Here is an 18,964-nt window from a genome sequence, read left to right on the forward strand (position 1 = left end):
GGCTGATGACTTGAACATTATACTGACTCATTGCATCTACCATTTAGGAAAATCAGAGAAAAATAGCATTTGCATAATCATTTCTAATGATGTGTATAATGTGTGCTGCAGAGCTGTACGTGTGTATAAGTGTGCTGCAGAGCTGTACGTGTGTATAATGTGTGCTGCAGAGCTGTACGTGTGTATAATGTGTGCTGCAGAGCTGTACGTGTGTATAATGTGTGCTGCAGAGCTGTACGTGTGTATATTGTGTGATGCAGAGCTGTACGTGTGTATAATGTGTGCTGCAGAGCTGTACGTGTGTATAATGTGTGCTGCAGAGCTGTACGTGTGTATAATGTGTGATGCAGAGCTGTACGTGTGTATAATGTGTGCTGCAGAGCTGTACGTGTGTATAATGTGTGCTGCAGAGCTGTACGTGTGTATAATGTGTGCTGCAGAGCTGTACGTGTGTATAATGTGTGCTGCAGAGCTGTACGTGTGTATAATGTGTGCTGCAGAGCTGTACGTGTGTATAATGTGTGCTGCAGAGCTGTACGTGTGTATAATGTGTGATGCAGAGCTGTACGTGTGTATAATGTGTGCTGCAGAGCTGTACGTGTGTATAATGTGTGATGCAGAGCTGTACGTGTGTATAATGTGTGCTGCAGAGCTGTACGTGTGTATAATGTGTGCTGCAGAGCTGTACGTGTGTATAATGTGTGCTGCAGAGCTGTACGTGTGTATAATGTGTGATGCAGAGCTGTACGTGTGTATAATGTGTGCTGCAGAGCTGTACGTGTGTATAATGTGTGCTGCAGAGCTGTACGTGTGTATAATGTGTGCTGCAGAGCTGTACGTGTGTATAATGTGTGATGCAGAGCTGTACGTGTGTATATTGTGTGATGCAGAGCTGTACGTGTGTATAATGTGTGATGCAGAGCTGTACGTGTGTATAATGTGTGATGCAGAGCTGTACGTGTGTATAATGTGTGATGCAGAGCTGTACGTGTGTATAATGTGTGATGCAGAGCTGTACGTGTGTATAATGTGTGATGCAGAGCTGTACGTGTGTATAATGTGTGATGCAGAGCTGTACGTGTGTATAATGTGTGATGCAGAGCTGTACGTGTATAATGTGTGATGCAGAGCTGTACGTGTGTATAATGTGTGATGCAGAGCTGTACGTGTGTATATTGTGTGATGCAGAGCTGTACGTGTGTATAATGTGTGATGCAGAGCTGTACGTGTGTATAATGTGTGATGCAGAGCTGTACGTGTGTATAATGTGTGATGCAGAGCTGTACGTGTGTATAATGTGTGCTGCAGAGCTGTACATGCGTATGTGCGCATACTGTACATGCGTATGTGTGCTGCAGAGCTGTACGTGTGTATAATGTGTGCTGCAGAGCTGTACGTGTGTATAATGTGTGCTGCAGAGCTGTACGTGTGTATAATATGAGCTGCAGAGCTGTACGTGTGCATAATGTGTGCTGCAGAGCTGTACGTGTGTATAATGTGTGCTGCAGAGCTGTAAGTGTGTATAATGTGTGCTGCAGAGCTGTACGTGTGTATAATGTGTGCAGCAGAGCTGTACGTGTGTATAATGTGTGCAGCAGAGCTGTACGTGTGTATGTGTGCTGCAGAGCTGTACGTGTGTATAATGTGTGCTGCAGAGCTGTACGTGTGTATAATGTGTGCTGCAGAGCTGTACGTGTGTATAATGTGTGCTGCAGAGCTGTACGTGTGTATAATGTGTGCTGCAGAGCTGTACGTGTGTATAATGTGTGCTGCAGAGCTGTACGTGTGTATAATATGAGCTGCAGAGCTGTACGTGTGCATAATGTGTGCTGCAGAGCTGTACGTGTGCATAATGTGTGCTGCAGAGCTGTACGTGTGCATAATGTGTGCTGCAGAGCTGTACGTGTGTATAATGTGTGCTGCAGAGCTGTACGTGTGTATAATGTGTGCTGCAGAGCTGTACGTGTGTATAATGTGTGCTGCAGAGCTGTACGTGTGTATAATGTGTGCTGCAGAGCTGTACGTGTGCATAATGTGTGCTGCAGAGCTGTACGTGTGCATAATGTGTGCTGCAGAGCTGTACGTGTGCATAATGTGTGCTGCAGAGCTGTACGTGTGCATAATGTGTGCTGCAGAGCTGTACGTGTGTATAATGTGTGCTGCAGAGCTGTACGTGTGTATAATGTGTGCTGCAGAGCTGTACGTGTGTATAATGTATGCTGCAGAGCTGTACGTGTGTATAATGTGAGCTGCAGAGCTATACCTGTGTATAATGTGAGCTGCAGAGCTATACTGTGTATAATGTGTGCTGCAGAGCTGTACGTGTGTATAATGTGTGCTGCAGAGCTGTACGTGTGTATAATGTGTGCTGCAGAGCAGTACGTGTGTATAATGTGTGCTGCAGAGCTGTACGTGTGTATAATGTGTGCTGCAGAGCTGTACGTGTGTATAATGTGTGCTGCAGAGCTGTACGTGTGTATAATGTGTGCTGCAGAGCTGTACGTGTGTATAATGTGTGCTGCAGAGCTGTACGTGTGTATAATGTGTGCTGCAGAGCTGTACGTGTGTATAATGTGTGCTGCAGAGCTGTACGTGTGTATAATGTGTGCTGCAGAGCTGTATGTGCGTAAAATGTGTGCTGCAGAGCTGTAAATGCTTATAATGTGTGCTGCAGAGCTGTACGTGCGTATAATGTGTGCATACTGTACATGCATTCAAGTGATCACCGACTAGTACGGCAAACACTGGGGAAATGTGACAGCATGCACACAATGCAAGTAGTCTTGATCTGGCAGTTTGCAGTCACAAGGTAACAGCAGACCTTTATCCCAAGCCTGGACAATCCCTTTAAACTTGGTGTGTCTTCATTTCCTAACAGGAGCAGACTTCTTATTAACTATGTGTTTTACTTTAGAACACTAATAAAGGAGGCAATACCCAGACCATCAATGGTACTGACATCAGCGCTTCCACTGCTTAAACCACCGGGAAAGTTTTAATTACTGAAAAATAGTTTGTTTTTTTCCCTATTTTTCTTGCCTTAACTTGGGTGTATCCTATAGTCAGACGAGCCAAAATTGGCTGCTGTGTAAATACTGATGTGCAATATTAATACTGAATTTAACAATTGGTCATCTTCTGATTCTGGTTAAATACCATCAGCCCTTCCCCGGGTTTTGTACACCATGTATGCTTACCGATCATCACAGGAGTCCCCTCTGTCTGGAAGTGACTCACAAGATCCCTTCCCCGGGATGCCAGCTCCGTACCCTGACTGTGGAGGCAAAAAAAAGGTCAGTGACACCGTCAGAGCTAGAATACCATGACTGTCACACTGCCTGTCATTAGGAAGTCTGTTATATAGCGGTAGGTTTACATGCGCTGATCTGCAATTTCCTTGTTTGATAACACAATTAGATTATTCAATATATTGCATGCTAAATTTCATGCCATTATCTTCTGTGAAAACTGATACTTAACCAGCTGTGGGGTTGTATGGCCAGATAGAGAACATGCAGTTACCTGGCCTAATTTATAGAGTAATCGTTGTTTTCATTTTTATTTCATATATCAGTAGTACACATGAAAATAAGCAACTTTGTAATATATGTCAGAGAAATCTGCTTCTCTCTCCTCCAGGACTGATCTTTCATGCTCATTTCATAGGTAAAAGCTACATGCACTAAAGACAAATTTTCCTATTACTGAGATAGAAGATGACAGATGGTGCTTTTAAAATTCTTTGCAGGAGAGAGGAAGCCGACACGGGCATTCAGCAGAAAGTTCTCCTGAAATTTCGGGCACAGTTCTCCATAGAACTTTATAAGCACCAACTGTCATCTATCTCAATAATGGGAAAACTGGTATCCACTGAAGACAGGTTATAACTGTGAATTGAGAATTTTAGAGAATAAACTATCAGTTCAGGAGGAGAAAGAATCAGATTTCTCTTATAAGATGCAATACAAAGTTTCTTATTTTCACATGATTTATGGGGAAAATAATAAAATTATGTTTTTTTCATTCTTTTTTCCCCATTTTGCTGTCCGTGCACTGGAATAGCTTATTTTACACCCAGGAGCTGAAAACCTGTGCAGCTGACAGCTAAACAGCTTGGACTGGGGATTCATACATGTATCAAATGATCCGGCCTGGAGAGATTTCTGCGCTGAAGTCTCTTGCTCACATTAGACTGCCAAGACTGAATATGATTGCAGTAAAACCTGAGAGCTGACAACTGTCTGATCTGGGTATTCAGCCTCTGGTTGTCGAGAAGAATGCCTCCATTCACTGGCAGCAGATACTTTAAAAATGGTGAGAAATTGGAAATGTATTCAATCTGCTGCTATAGGTGCAATGAGGTTTCCTCTAAAAATAACCAATTTGGGACACTCACCTGACAAACATAATTTTGGATGTGACACCGAGCAGCTGGTTAAGCACCAGCTGGACCTCTATGGAGCCGATCCACTGCCGGGAGCCAACAAAGCTTGTGGGTTTATCTCCAACATCCACCAGAGCCTGTAAAATAAAGACTAAACCCATCAAATGAATATCCACACGCTGCACCGACAGCCCCCATCATGTTACAACACTGCTGTCCTGTGTGCATGTGATGGTGCAAAATACATTGTATCAGAGAAATCTGCTTCTTTCTCCTCCAGGACTGATCTTTTTTTTTTCAAAATTCTCAAGTAATCCCATGTTTTTCCAAATATAAGACCTACCCCAAAAATAAGCCCCAGCTTCATTTTACAGGATTTTTGTAATATGCTTGAAATAGAAGCACTAGTTACAGTCAGGACCAGCATTTGGGGTCCTCACTGGTCAAATGCCCAGGGACCCCACTCTTAGGGCCCCCCAACATTTCTATTCCGAGGCTAAAACTGCTTGGGGACCTTTGGTAACATCACAGTCATGTGACCATGATGTCAACAAAGATCCTTTAAAAATAATATATATTTTATATACCGTATATTCCGGCGTATAAGACGACTTTTGAAGACTGAAAAATCTTCTGTCTAGTCTGGGGTCGTCTTATACGCCGGTAATGTTTTTGAACTTTCAGAAATTGACATGCGGGGATACTCTGGGGGTGTTAATAAGCTGCCGTGGCCGTATCCCTGCCATGTGGGAGTTAATATAAGGTGGAGGGAGTTAAAATACGGCGGCGGTAGGTCCAGACAGTCAGCGCTTCTGTGCTGAAACTGACACATCGCTGCGCTGTGTCTTCTCAGGCCTGGGACACAGCGCAGCGTATTCCCAGCAGCGGAGACAGACAGAACCTAGCGAACTTTTCTGACACATCGCAGTGTCTTCCCAGCTCCGGACACAGCGCAGGGCTTCTGTGCCGACAGCTTTCACTTGTCACAGAAGCGCTGCGCTGTGTCCGGAGCTGGGAAGTTCGCATCGCTTCTGTGACAAGTAGTGTTGAGCATTCCGATACTGAAATATCGGGTATCGGCCGATATTCGCGGTATCGGAATTCCGATACTTTTACAATATCGAATACCGGAATCGGAAGTTCCCATAATGCCTGCGCTCAGCAGTGTCTCTGAAGGATGACAAGCTGGATGGCAGCGCTCAGCTGAGATCCAGCCTGTCATCAGAATGCCATCCCAGCGTGGGAGAATTCTCCTGATTGTTTAAAAGCCGGCGCGCGGTAAAAAGCCGCCGGCTTTTAAACAATCACACAGCCCCATACTGCTTCCCCGCAGCCTCCCACCCCGATCCTCCGCTCCCCTCGCCACCTCCCATCCCGATCGTAAGTTAGGACCGGGCGGGGAGTGCAGCACAAAGGAGCGGGGAGCGAAGGACCCGGGCGGGGAAGCCGGCAGTGAAAAGACTTCACCGCCGGCTTTCCCGTTCTGTGCTGCGCTTTCCCGCCGGTTATTTCAAATGAACAGCTGAGGTATCAGGTGATGCCGATCAGCTGTTCATTTGAAGTCGCCGCGGTGCCCTCAGAGGGTTCATGTGAGTTCATGCTTGACTGCATTGCATGAACTCACATGAACTTTCCCACGGTCTCACAGGTCAGCCTCACCTCCCAGACGATCAGACCCATCATGATTGGTGTGTGCGGGTGTCTGTGCGTGTGTCTGCGAGTGTGTGTGGGGTGTCTGTGCGATGTCTGCGGGTGTGTGCGGTGTCTGTGAGATGTCTGCGAGTGTGTGCGGGTGTGCGCGGTGTCTGTGCGATGTCTGCGAGTGTGTGCGGTGTCTGTGCGATGTGTGTGGTGTCTGTGCGATGTCTGCGGGTGTGCGCGGTGTCTGTGCGATGTGTGCGGGTGTGTGCGTGCAGGCAGACATAGGCCGATGTGACACTACTACTCCCATCGGCCTATGTCTGTCCCCCGTCCACTCCTGCCAGCAGGATCAGCTCGATGGGAGCAGTAGTTCCCATCAGCCTGATCCTGCTATATAAACTGCCCTACTGTGTCCCCAATAAATGTTAAATACATGTCATTGGTGGCCAGTGGTTACCTACAATAAATTAGTTCATACATTACCTGTCCCCGCCGATCGCCACCTAAAATAAAGTAAAAAATAAAAAACTTCCCCTATACTCACCTAGACACCTAATTCCCCAAAGCCATCGATCTCCTGTAATAAAATATAAAATAATAAACCACAACCTTATCCTTACCCCTCCGTAGTAGTCCACGAGTGTCCCACGAAGATCTCCAGTTCAGAGCAGCCACATAGAATGTGACCGCTCTGAACCGCTGCCGCCGCTAGAATGACGGGGCCGTAAAGCAGCCCCGTCATTGCATAAGCGGGTTCGCCGGAGTTCAGGCAGCGCTGCTCCGGTTAGCTGCTTTACGGCCCTGCTGTATCGTGAGAAATTCCCACGGTACAGCAGTGCCGTAAAGGAGGTCTCCGGAGCTGCGCTGACTGAATGCACTCCGGTGACCTCAGTCAGTGGCTCCCGCTGCCGGGAGCGGACGTGTTCCCGGCAGTGTGAGCTTACAGCAGCCATGCACAGCTGTCACCATCTCCAGATGTGACAGCTGTGCATGGGAGATCAGCGCAGGAACGTGGACAGGTAACTATTTTTTTTTAGTAAACTAAGAATTAAATAAAATGGTGTGGTTTATTTCAAATAAATTATTTTTTTCTTGGTGTAGTGTGTGTTTTTTCTTCTTAACACTTTGTAGGTTAGTAATGGGGGTGTCTTATAGACGCCCATCATTACTAACCTGGGCTTCATGGCAGCTGGCGCTGACATGAAACCCAGCCCTATTAACCCCTGCCACCGCACCAGGGCAGCGTGGAAGAGCGAGGCTAAGTGCCAGAATTGGCGCATCCTATGGATGCGCCATTTCTGGGGCGGCTGACGGCTGGTGTTTCTAGCCTGGGAGGGGGCCAATATTCATGGCACCCTTCCTGGGCTATTAATATCAGCCCCCAGCTGTCTGCCTAGCCTTTGCTAGCTATTAAAATAGGGGGGACCCCACGTCATTTTTTTGGGGGGGTCCCCCATTTTAATAGCTAGTAAAGGCTAGGTATTCAGCTGGGGGCTGATATTAGTAGTCTGGGAAGCTCCGTAGGTATTACCCCCTTCCCAGGCTTCAAACATCTGCCCCAGCCGTCTGCTTAACCTCCGCTAGAGACTAAAATTAAGGGGAACCCCACGCCAATTTTTTTTAAAATAAATCCTTTATTTTAACACTAAATGACAAGTACAGTAATCAACACTGTCACTGTACTTCATATATATGTGACTGACATGTTTCTATCTATCTAATCTATGTATGATTCTCTATTCCTTCTATTCTAAATTGTCGGGTACAGATGCTGAATTGCCGGCCGGCTTTTTTGAAGAGACGGTGCATGAAAACACTATTATTTTTTTAAATAAATCCTTTACACTAAATGACAAGTACAGTAAGCAACACTGTCACTGTACTTCATATATATGTGACTGACATGTTTCTATCTATCTAATCTATGTGTGAAGCTCTATTCTTTCTGTTGTAAATTGTCGGGTACCGGTGTATGCCGCTGATGAAAATGGATGATAGTAATGTTGTTGTTGTATGCCTTATGTTTATGAGTGACAGTTTTCCTGCTATATACCTGCATGTCATAAGAATTTAAATTAAAAAAGGACCATGTTAAATTCAAATCTGTTTTTTTTTTAATTTTTACCGGTGTTTGGTATGCGTTGGAAAAGGGGTAGTCTTATACGGTGAATATATCCTAAACTCTATATTTTAACAGGAAAGTAGGGGGGTCGTCTTATACGCCGGAATATACGGTATATATTATATGTGCAGTATATGTGATGGCATGATTATATTTGAATAACTGTTGATTTTTTTGTTCAAGAATAAATATGGATTGTTGTTCATGGAATAAAAAGAAGACATCCCCTGAGAATAAGCCCTAACCTATCTTTAGGAGCAAAAATAATACGCTGCTCAAAAAAATAAAGGGAACACTCAGATAACACATCCTAGATCTGAATGAATGAAATATTCTCATTGAATACTTTGTTCTGTACAAAGTTGAATGTGCTGACAACAAAATCACACAAAATCATCAATGGAAATCAAATTTATTAACCAAGGGAGGCCTGGATTTGGAGTCACCCCCAAAATTAAAGTGGAAAAACACACTACAGGCTGATCCAACTTTGATGTAATGTCCTTAAAACAAGTCAAAATGAGGCTCAGTATTGTGTGTGGCCTCCACGTGCCTGTATGACCTCCCTACAACGCCTGGGCATGCTCCTGATGAGGTTGCGGATGGTCTCCTGTGGGATCTCCTCCCAGACCTGGACTAAAGCATCCGACAACTCCTGGACAGTCTGTGGTGCAACGTGACGGTGGATGGAGCGAGACATGATGTCCCAGATGTGCTCAATCGGATTCAGGTCTGGGGAACGGGCGGGCCAGTCCATAGCTTCAATGCCTTCATCTTGCAGGAACTGCTGACACACTCCAGCCACAAGAGGTCTGGCATTGTCCTGCATTAGGAGGAACCCAGGGTCAACCGCACCAGCATATGGTCTCACAAGGGGTCTGAGGATCTCATCTCGGTACCTAATGGCAGTCAGGCTACCTCTGGCGAGCACATAGAGGGCTGTGCGGCCCTCCAAAGAAATGCCACCCCACACCATTACTGACCCACTGCCAAACTGGTCATGCTGAAGGATGTTGCAGGCAGCAGATCGCTCTCCACGGCGTCTCCAGACTCTGTCACATGTGCTCAGTGTGAACCTGCTTTCATCTGTGAAGAGCACAGGGCGCCAGTGGAGACTTTGCCAATCCTGGTGTTCTGTGGCAAATGCCAAGCGTCCTGCACGGTGTTGGGCTGTGAGCACAACCCCCATCTGTGGACGTCGGGCCCTCATACCACCCTGATGGAGTCGGTTTCTAACCGTTTGTGCAGACACATGCACATTTGTGGCCTGCTGGAGGTAATTTTGCAGGGCTCTGGCAGTGCTCCTCCTAATCTTCCTTGCACAAAGGCGGATGTTGCGGTCCTGCTGCTGGGTTGCTGCCCTCCTACGGCCCCCTCCACGTCTCCTGGTGTACTGGCCTGTATCCTGGTAGCTCCTCCAGCCTCTGGACACTACGCTGACAGACACAGCAAACCTTCTTGCCACAGCTTGCATTGATGTGCCATCCTGGATGAGCTGCACTACCTGAGCAACTTCTGTGGGTTGTAGAGTCAGTCTCATGCTACCACGAGTGTGAAAGCACAACCAACATTCAAAAGTGACCAAAACATCAGCCAGAAAGCATTGGTACTGAGATGTGGTCTGTGGTTCCCACCTGCAGAACCACTCCTTTATTGAGTGTGTCTTGACAATTGCCAATAATTTCCATCTATTGTCTATTCCATTTGCACAACAGCATGTGAAATTGATTGTCAATCAGTGTTGCTTCCTAAGTGGACAGTTTGATTTCACAGAAGTTTGATTTATTTTGAGTTATATTCTGTTGTTTAAGTGTTCCCTTTATTTTTTGAGCAGTGTATATAAGACCCTGTCCTATTTTGGTAGAAATGCAGTATCTATCTTTTGTGAATACACATTTCCCCATTACAGAGATAGGAGATGACGATTAGTGCTCATAAAGTTGGATGGAGAACTGTAACTGTCGCTTCAGGAGAACTTGCAGCAGAATGTCTGTGTGTGCCTCTAGCTCCTCCCACTTCCCCTTCTCCAAAGAATCTTATAAGCACCAACTTCCATCTTAGCAATGGAAAAATCTGTCTTGACTGAATGTAAATTTTACCCAAGCATCGATAGTGAAAGATCAATCTTGAAGGAGAAAAAAAAGACAAAACAGAATATCCCTTTAATGTCATCTTTTCATCCAGTTCTACATGTCATTTAGTAGTAAAAGGTATTAAAATGATAATATATATATATATATACATATATACACACACATACAAACATACATACATACACTATACACACACATACATACAAGTGCTTCTCAATAAATTAGAATATCATCAGAAAGTTAATTTAGTTCAGCTCTTCAATACAAAAAGTGAAACTCATTATATAGAGTGATTACAAACAGTGATCTATTTCAAGTGTTTATTTCTGTTAATGTTGAGGATTATGGCTTACAGCCAATGAAAACACAAAAGTCATTATCTCAGTAAATTAGAATAATTAACAAAAAACACCTGCAAAGGCTTCCTAAGTGTTTAAAAAAGTCCCTTAGTCTGTTTCAGTAGGCTCCACAATCATGGGGAAGACTGCTGACTTGACAGATGTCCAGAAGGCAGTCACTGACACACTCCACAAGGAGGGTAAGCTGCAAAAGGTCATTGCTAAAGAAGATGGCTGTTCACAGAGTGCTGTATCCAAGCATATTAATGGAAAGTTAAGTGGAAGGAAAAAGTGTGATAGAAAAAGGTGAACAAGTAACTGGGATAACCACAGTCTTGAAAAGATTGTTAAAAAAAGGCCATTCAAGAATTTGGGGGAAATTCACAAGGAGTGGACTGCTGCTGGAGTCATTGCTTCAAGAGCCACCACACACAGACGTATCCAGGACATGGGCTACAAGTGTCACATTCCTTGTGTCAAGCCACTCATGACCAATAGACACTGCAAGAAGCGTCTTACCTGGGCCAAGGAGAAAAAGACCAGGACTGTGCTCAGTGGTCCAAGGTGTTGTTTTCAGATGAAAGTACATTTTGCATTTCATTTGGAAATCAAGGTCCCAGAGTCTGGAGGAAGAGTGGAGAGGCCACAATCCAAGCTGCTGGAGGTCTAGTGTGAAGGTTCCACAATCAGTGATGGTTTGGGGAGCCATGTCATCTGCTGGTGTAGGTCCACTGTGTTTTATCAAGACCAAAGTCAGCGCAGCCGTCTACCAGGACATCACAGATTACTTCATGCTTCCCTCTGCCGACAAGCTTTTTGGAGATGGAAATTTCATTCTCCAGCAGGACTTGGCACCTGTCCATACTGCCAAAAGTACCAATACCTGGTGTCACTCTGCTTGATTGGCCAGCAAACTTGCCTGACCTTAACCCCATAGAGAATCTGGGGTATTGTCAAGAGGAAGATGAGAGACACCAGACCCAACAATGCAGACAAGCTGAAGGCTGCTATCAAAGCAACCTGGGCTTCCATAACACCTCAGCAGTGCCACAGGCTGATCACCTCCATGCCACGCCGCATTGATGCAGTAATTGATGCAAAAGGAGCCCCGACCAAGTATTGAGTGCATTTACTGAACATACATTTCAGTGGGCCAACATTTCGGATCTTAAAAACATTTTTCAAGCTGTTGTTATAAAGTATTCTAATTTACTGAGATAATGACTTTTGTGTTTTCATTGGTTGTAAGCCATAATCATCAACATTAACAGGAATAAACACTTGAAATAAATCACGGTGTTTGTAATGACTCTATATAATATATGAGTTTCACTTTTTGTATTGAAGAACTGAGATAAATTAACTTTTTGATGATATTCTAATTTAGTGAGAAGCACATTAATGTATAATATAATTATATATATACACACACACACACACACACACACACACACACACACACAGTACAGACCAAAAGTTTGGACACACCTTCTCATTTAAAGATTTTTCTGTATTTTCATGACTTTGAAAATTGTACATTCACACTGAAGGCATCAAAACTATTAATTAACACATGTGGAATTATATACTTAACAATAAAGTGTGAAACAACTGAAAATATGTCTTATATTCTAGGTTTTTCAAAGTAGCCACCTTTTGCTTTGATGACTGCTTTGCACACTTTTGGCATTCTCTTGATGAGCTTCAAGAGGTAGTCACCAGAAATGGTTTTCACTTCACAGGTGAGGCCTGTCAGGTTTAATAAGTGGGATTTCTTGCCTTATAAATGGGGTTGGGACCATCAGTTGTGTTGTGCAGAAGTCAGGTGGATACACAGCTGATAGTCCTACTGAATAGACTGTTAGAATTTGTATTATGGCAAGAAAAAAGCAGCTAAGTAAAGAAAAACGAGTGGCCATCATTACTTTAAGAAATGAAGGTCAGTCAGTCCGAAAAAATTGGGCAAACTTTGAAAGTGTCCCCAAATGCAGTTGCAAAAAACATCAAGCGCTACAAAGAAACTGGCTCACATGAGGACCGCCCCAGGAAAGGAAGACCAAGAGTCACCTCTGCTTCTGAGGATAAGTTTATCAGAGTCACCAGCCTCAGAAATCGCAGGTTAACAGCAGCTCACATTAGAGACCAGGTCAATGCCGCACAGAGTTCTAGCAGCAGACACATCTCTACAACAACTGTTAAGAGGAGACTTTGTGCAGCAGGCCTTCATTGTAAAATAGCTGCTAGGAAACCACTGCTAAGGACAGGCAACAAGCAGAAGAGACTTGTTTGTTCTAAAGAACACAAGGAATGGACATTAGATCAGTGGAAATCTGTGCTTTGGTCTGATGAGTCCAAATTTGAGATCTTTGGTTCCAACCACCATGTCTTTGTGCGACGCAGAAAAGGTGAACGGATGGACTCTACATGCCTGGTTCCCACTGTGAAGCATGGAGGAGGAGGTGTGATGGTGTGGGGGTGCTTTGCTGGTGACACTGTTGGGGATTTATTCAAAATTGAAGGCATACTGAACCAGCATGGCTACCACAGCATCTTGCAGCGGCATGCTATTCCATCCGGTTTGCGTTTAGTTGGACCATCATTTATTTTTCAACAGGACAATGACCCTAAACACACCTCCAGGCTGTGTAAGGGCTATTTGACCAAGAAGGAGAGTGATGGGGTGCTATGCCAGATGACCTTGCCTCCACAGTCACCAGACCTGAACCCAATCGAGATGGTTTGGGGTGAGCTGGACCGCAGAGTGAAGGCAAAAGGGCCAACAAGTGCTAAGCATCTCTGGGAACTCCTTCAAGATTGTTGGAAGACCATTTCCGGTGACTACCTCTTGAAGCTCATCAAGAGAATGCCAAGAGTGTGCAAAGCAGTCATCAAAGCAAAAGGTGGCTACTTTGAAGAACCTAGAATATAAGACATATTTTCAGTTGTTTCACACTTTTTTGTTAAGTATATAATTCCACGTGTTAATTCATAGTTTTGATGCCTTCAGTGTGAATGTACAATTTTCATAGTCATGAAAATACAGAAAAATCTTTAAATGAGAAGGTGTGTCCAAACTTTTGGTCTGTACTGTGTATATATATATTTCCTCTTTATTGGCACAGGGTAATAGCAGCACTCAGCATGCCACTGTGATGAGCAGCAATGACCCTTACCTGCTGAATCTCCCTGTGTGTTGGAATGGATCTGTCACTATAGCCTTGATAATTAAACCAGGAACAGATGGTCTGGAGAGAACGGTAGGCGCAGCCCCAGCCATTGTCATCCATACGGTCCTGCATGTAGTGATGGTAACTATAGATTCCTTGTACCATGGAGACCTACGGAGAGAGGATAGATCAGTGGTCAAAACATGTGATCAATATCTTTTAACAACTATCACCTTTTTGTAGGTACATACACATTATCCTTTTGCTTATTACCACAAACCTGTCAGTAAATTGTTTGATTCCCTGCACCATAACTAGAGGGGAAATTCTGCATTACACAGTCCATCTTCAAATCAATGGGATGTTGAAGTATAGGACGTGTCATCCACAGATCGAAATGCTCTTTGCAACTAACCTTTAATTTGGTCAATAGATGAGGATCCACGAAAGGGTTGTCCGGGCCTTAAGGTAGAATTCTGCAGTCACTCTATGTGACTTCCGACTTGTGAATCCTCACAGCATGTGCAATGAGTGCTGTCAGGATTCTCCGGTGCAGGGAACAGCAGACAAGTGAGCGCAACTATGTGATTCGCATACATGTGGTCACGTGTGAAAATCGCATAGTCACATGACCGCCAACTCCCAGCGCAGTGAGTGACTGCAGACTTGAAACCTAAGGCCGGACAATCCGTTTAACAGAATAAAGCAATATATTAAAAGGGTATTCTAGTGTAAATTACTTATCACCAAGCCCATGAATACTTAATAAATGTTAGATCGGTGTGTATCCCTCAATTTTTCACAAGATCACTGGTAAGAAGAGTTTTATGAAGTGGTTGGTCAGTAGTTTTGCAGCCAGAGCAGAATGAGAAATATTCTGGAAATAGGTGGATAGTTCATATTTATGTAGATCAAAATACGCCTTTATCTCAGAATTCCCTTCTTTTCCATGATCCTCCGGTTTATGAAAAGTTCTCCAAAACAGTAGAGCTATCCTTTAATGATTGTGGCATGTTTACTTTGCACCAGCCATGAGCAACAATCCATTAAAATGCAATGTGTGATAACGATAAAGTCATGGAACAAGAAGAAAGATTTCTTTTAATAAAACAATTGACGGCGCACCTCCTGCCCCCATGCATTAACGTGGGCAACTTCTGATTTTGGCAGTGCTACAATCCCAGATGTGTGCCCTCTGCACAGTACTCACAGTGCCGCCCTCTAGAGAGGGATGATTTAGATGGACATGTGGGTTTCGTAGATATCCGTCTCTGTATGGCTCATCAGGAAAATGATAGGCGTTGGCTCTTTTGAAATATGGTCTGTCCAGGGGCAGGTTAAACTCCGCATGTAATACCTAAACAATAGATAAGGTGCACGTCACAAAACACAGGACGCACCCAACATCTCCCTCCATGGCACATCCCTCCATACAAACAATCAACACCCAAAATTTTTAACACAATCACATGCTAATTATATAGAAAAAGATGCAGATCCCAGTGTCCAGCACTCGCTCGCCATAGGGGGGTATATTTTCTATGCATGCTCCTTCCACATACAGTCGCAGAGAAGGCCCATGTAATATATCACCATTAGTGAGAACATGAACATTGGGTTCACATGTTGAATGTGCGGCATGTGACCTACAAAGAAAAACGCAGAATGAAATGGGGTCACGTGGGACTATTATGGAACAGAACGGATCTATATTACTCTGTGTTTTTATGTGACACTGACTGAACGACAAAACTGCAGACAGTGATTAATGATACGTCCAAATGGGACCAAGTAATGGAGACGGGAGGGACTAGATATACTCAGGAACAGGAGCGGAGGTGGTTTTCTGAACTGGGGGGGATATTGCTTCTTTAAACCAATCTGAGCCCTTTGAAAAAAATTATTTTTAGCTGTTGAACAACCTTATGTCATATGCACAGGGGCTTTCAGCCAGCAGTTTACACTGGAGCTTTCCTACAGATCTAGCAAAGGTTACCTTGACTCCGGTAACAGCACGACGCGTAAAGTGGAATCTGACATCGGGCAATGGCTTGTGCAATGCTAAGTTATCTAGATCTTCTTACATGATACAACCTTCTGTTATCAAGATGGTGCCTTGTGGGTCATGATAACATGTGCTACATCTGAGCATTTATCATACCTTTCTACAATCTTCTAGTTGAGAGTCTGCAACTCCCGCAGGATAAACCACAGTGACAAGTTCTTCTCTTCCCGGTACCATGAAGTGAAATGGTTCTGCCACGCGAACGGCGGTCCCTTTCATATACTTCATCAGGCACTTCTCCATGTCAGCCAGCTGGTGTGTGAGCTTGTTCACCAGGATCTTCTGTACCCTGCCCAGAAGAAAATACAAAAAGCACAAGATGTTTTCGGCAGTGCATATGGATCCCAGTAGCAGTTGCCCCCAGACCCTTTTAGCTGTGGCTTTTTATTTTCCTTCCGGGGCTAATAACTCTCATATAGTATTAGAGTCATGAACTGCATCAGAAAACTGTACAAAGACAATGGTGGATGCAAATACTGACCTGCCCCATTTTTCTTCTGCAGGGAGAGACACGGCCGAATCCACGGGCAGGGTGATGGTCACCAAATGGTGACACTCTGAGTTGGATGTCAGAGTCGGGGCCACCGCTTTAGAAGTTGTTGACATTTCAAACATGGGACTGAGATTTACCACTTGCTGTGAACAACACACACAGACATATTGCAATCGGTCATCTAATATAGTGATAAATGTAACAATCTGAAAAAAAATGACTTTCATATATTTCCAGCAAAATTACCAAAAGTGTGCAGTCAGTAGCCAGGTCTGACATGTGGATTAGCCCAGTTGGAAACCAATAGAATGAATCTATGGCTTCTCGGCAGAGAATCCAAGGCAATAATGAACATGTTGTAGATTTTAAAATCTGTATCACGTTCATTATTTTACCTGCGGGTTCTCCTGTAAGTGTTAATGAACGATACAATACAACATTCATAAGCATGGCAGGCAAAGTGTTAATGGATTCGGTCTGGAATCAGGTATGTAAATCCTACCAGAATCCACAGGGTGTGAACACGGCCCAAATGTACTGTACTAACTCCACCAAAGATAGAGAAACACTTCATCCCTTGCTAAAAGTAAATTCCATCTATATACTGGCACGTCAGACAATGACATAGATAGACATTTGTGAGTGATAGCCCTAAATATAGGGGTGCAGAACTCTGCACACCACCCATGCTGGAAATCTCCAAAACGCCCAGTGTTATACAACATAGCCTTCACTTTGAGAATTGGTAGCGCTTCTATCACATGGACATGTCTGAAGATAAATTTCGGAGACGTTTCTATAAAAGTTTTTGGTTTTAACCTGTCACCAGGATTTTATAGCCCAAACTACTGGGCTATGAGGTAATACAGATTGAATCCTTACTTTGCTTTTAGAAAACAGTTTCCACATTTTAGAGAAATCCATTGTTGAAACTGTAGTATGGTGAGTCGCAAGTGCAGCGGGGTGGGAGATTGCACTTGCAGCTCTCCTACCCTCTCTGCACCCGCTGCCTGCCTCCTGTCTGTGACTGACAGGTCACTCATGTTTCAGTGATCTGCTTTCCCTACCGGGGCTGCACATAATTAGATCAACTCACGGGGTCTTGTGACGTCCTGAGGACCTTACTGCACATGCACCGCACCAGGCACGGGCGAGAGATCTCAGTGGGGAAAGCAGGTCACTGAAATAAGAATGACCTGTCAGTCAGAGACAGGAGACATATAGTGGGCAGGAATGGGGAGAGAAGCAGCTGCAAGTGCACTGCCCAACCACTGCACTTGCAGCTCATCAGCTTAACATTTCAATGTTAGATTTCTCTAAAACATCAAATCAGTTTTCTACAAAAAAAGTCAAAACGCAATCAGCATTTAACCACCTTTTTATACATGCAATAAGTTTGGGGTATAAAATCCTGGTAACAGGTTCTCTTTAAAGAGAAAGTTTGTGAACTCTACATAAACGATAGCTTGTCGGTAAGCCTCATACCTTTTCCGGCAACTTTTTCTCTTTCTTTTTAGAAGATTTGCGTCTAGAATCATCATCATCAGTTCTGGAAAAGTGAAGAGCACATTTGAATTGTGATATCTGCTGAGTAATATGACTACAAATAGTAAAGACACTCTGCTCACTGAACAAAGCTGAAGACCTCTCTACATGTTGAGCCGTCCGTCAGGTCATTGGGTGATGTGCTGACTCCGGTGTTAGGCCATAAGTACAATGAAGTGCGGATGACATGGAAAACCAAGGACTCAGACCGAAGCTTAGCGGATAGATTACTAAGCTCTGTCACCAAGGACTTCTTACAAGATGACTCTACATTAGGGAATAAGGGAAGACGAAGCACATAGCGAGAAATCACCTTACAAGTCCAGAATAATGATAAACTACAGAAAATAAAAAACAAACAAACAGTGGTGTCCTAGAATATCTAGCAGAGGATCAGCACTTGGTTTTCGATATAATAATCCAGGGCTGTGGAGTCGGTAAGCCACAGTTGCGACTCAGACTCCGACTCCTGGATTTTGTCAGGTTCCGACTCCGACTCCTTCATAAATGGCCAATTCGTAACAATAAATTTACTGTTGTAAAATATTAACATCATGCTTATTCAGTTTCTCACCATCATATAAGTAATCAGACCACTTAGAACAAAAACTATATTTATTAGAATACAAATAGAATATAGCAAATAACTTTTATAAACTTTTCTAAACTCTTGTAAGTAAATATGCAATAAACACTGTTATGCAGTTAATAAGAAGAAATCTATAAATTTGTCCTCAGAAAAAGTATTGCCTCTGTCAGATCCTCCTTCATGGATGCCCTCAAATCTGATCTAATTATTTTGAGAGCAGAGAACAACCTCTCTACACTAACTTGGGTTGGTGGCAAAGCAGTAACCACTCGGGCAACATCTCTGACAATGTCTGGATACAGAGGAATCGCTTGTTGCACTGTTATTTTTGATGAACGGTCAAATTTCTCAATTTCTTTTAGTGCACATGAAAAATTCTGCTGAAATGTACTGGCTGTGTTCTTTGATGGGGATGACTCTTCTTCTATGCGGGAACGCTTTGCATGGTCCTTGTGATCCAAATATTTTTCGAAATTAAATTCTTCATCAGTTGATGATGAGAGTGAAGATGTAGCAGGACGACCAAA

At 43.8% G+C, this 18,964-nt stretch overlaps 1 protein-coding gene across 1 annotated transcript in view; it reads right to left on the bottom strand.

The window, feature by feature from the left end:
- UFSP2 (UFM1 specific peptidase 2) overlaps window positions 1-18,964 on the bottom strand; it is a 46,667-nt gene that overhangs the window by 11,400 nt on the left and 16,303 nt on the right. Inside the window, exons 3-10 of the mRNA XM_073645315.1 lie at window positions 17,932-18,115; window positions 17,789-17,852; window positions 16,292-16,446; window positions 15,907-16,099; window positions 14,956-15,102; window positions 13,752-13,916; window positions 4,397-4,521; window positions 3,198-3,274 (exon numbers count right to left, since the gene is read on the bottom strand). Coding sequence (XP_073501416.1) covers window positions 3,198-3,274; window positions 4,397-4,521; window positions 13,752-13,916; window positions 14,956-15,102; window positions 15,907-16,099; window positions 16,292-16,446; window positions 17,789-17,852; window positions 17,932-18,115 — 1,110 coding nt within the window. The remainder of the gene's footprint in view (window positions 1-3,197; window positions 3,275-4,396; window positions 4,522-13,751; window positions 13,917-14,955; window positions 15,103-15,906; window positions 16,100-16,291; window positions 16,447-17,788; window positions 17,853-17,931; window positions 18,116-18,964) is intronic.

The sequence above is a fragment of the Phyllobates terribilis genome, unplaced genomic scaffold (assembly GCF_046119375.1).
Source record: "Phyllobates terribilis strain yellow unplaced genomic scaffold, ASM4611937v1 Scaffold_1__5_contigs__length_1240528914, whole genome shotgun sequence".
Taxonomy (NCBI): domain Eukaryota; kingdom Metazoa; phylum Chordata; class Amphibia; order Anura; family Dendrobatidae; genus Phyllobates; species Phyllobates terribilis.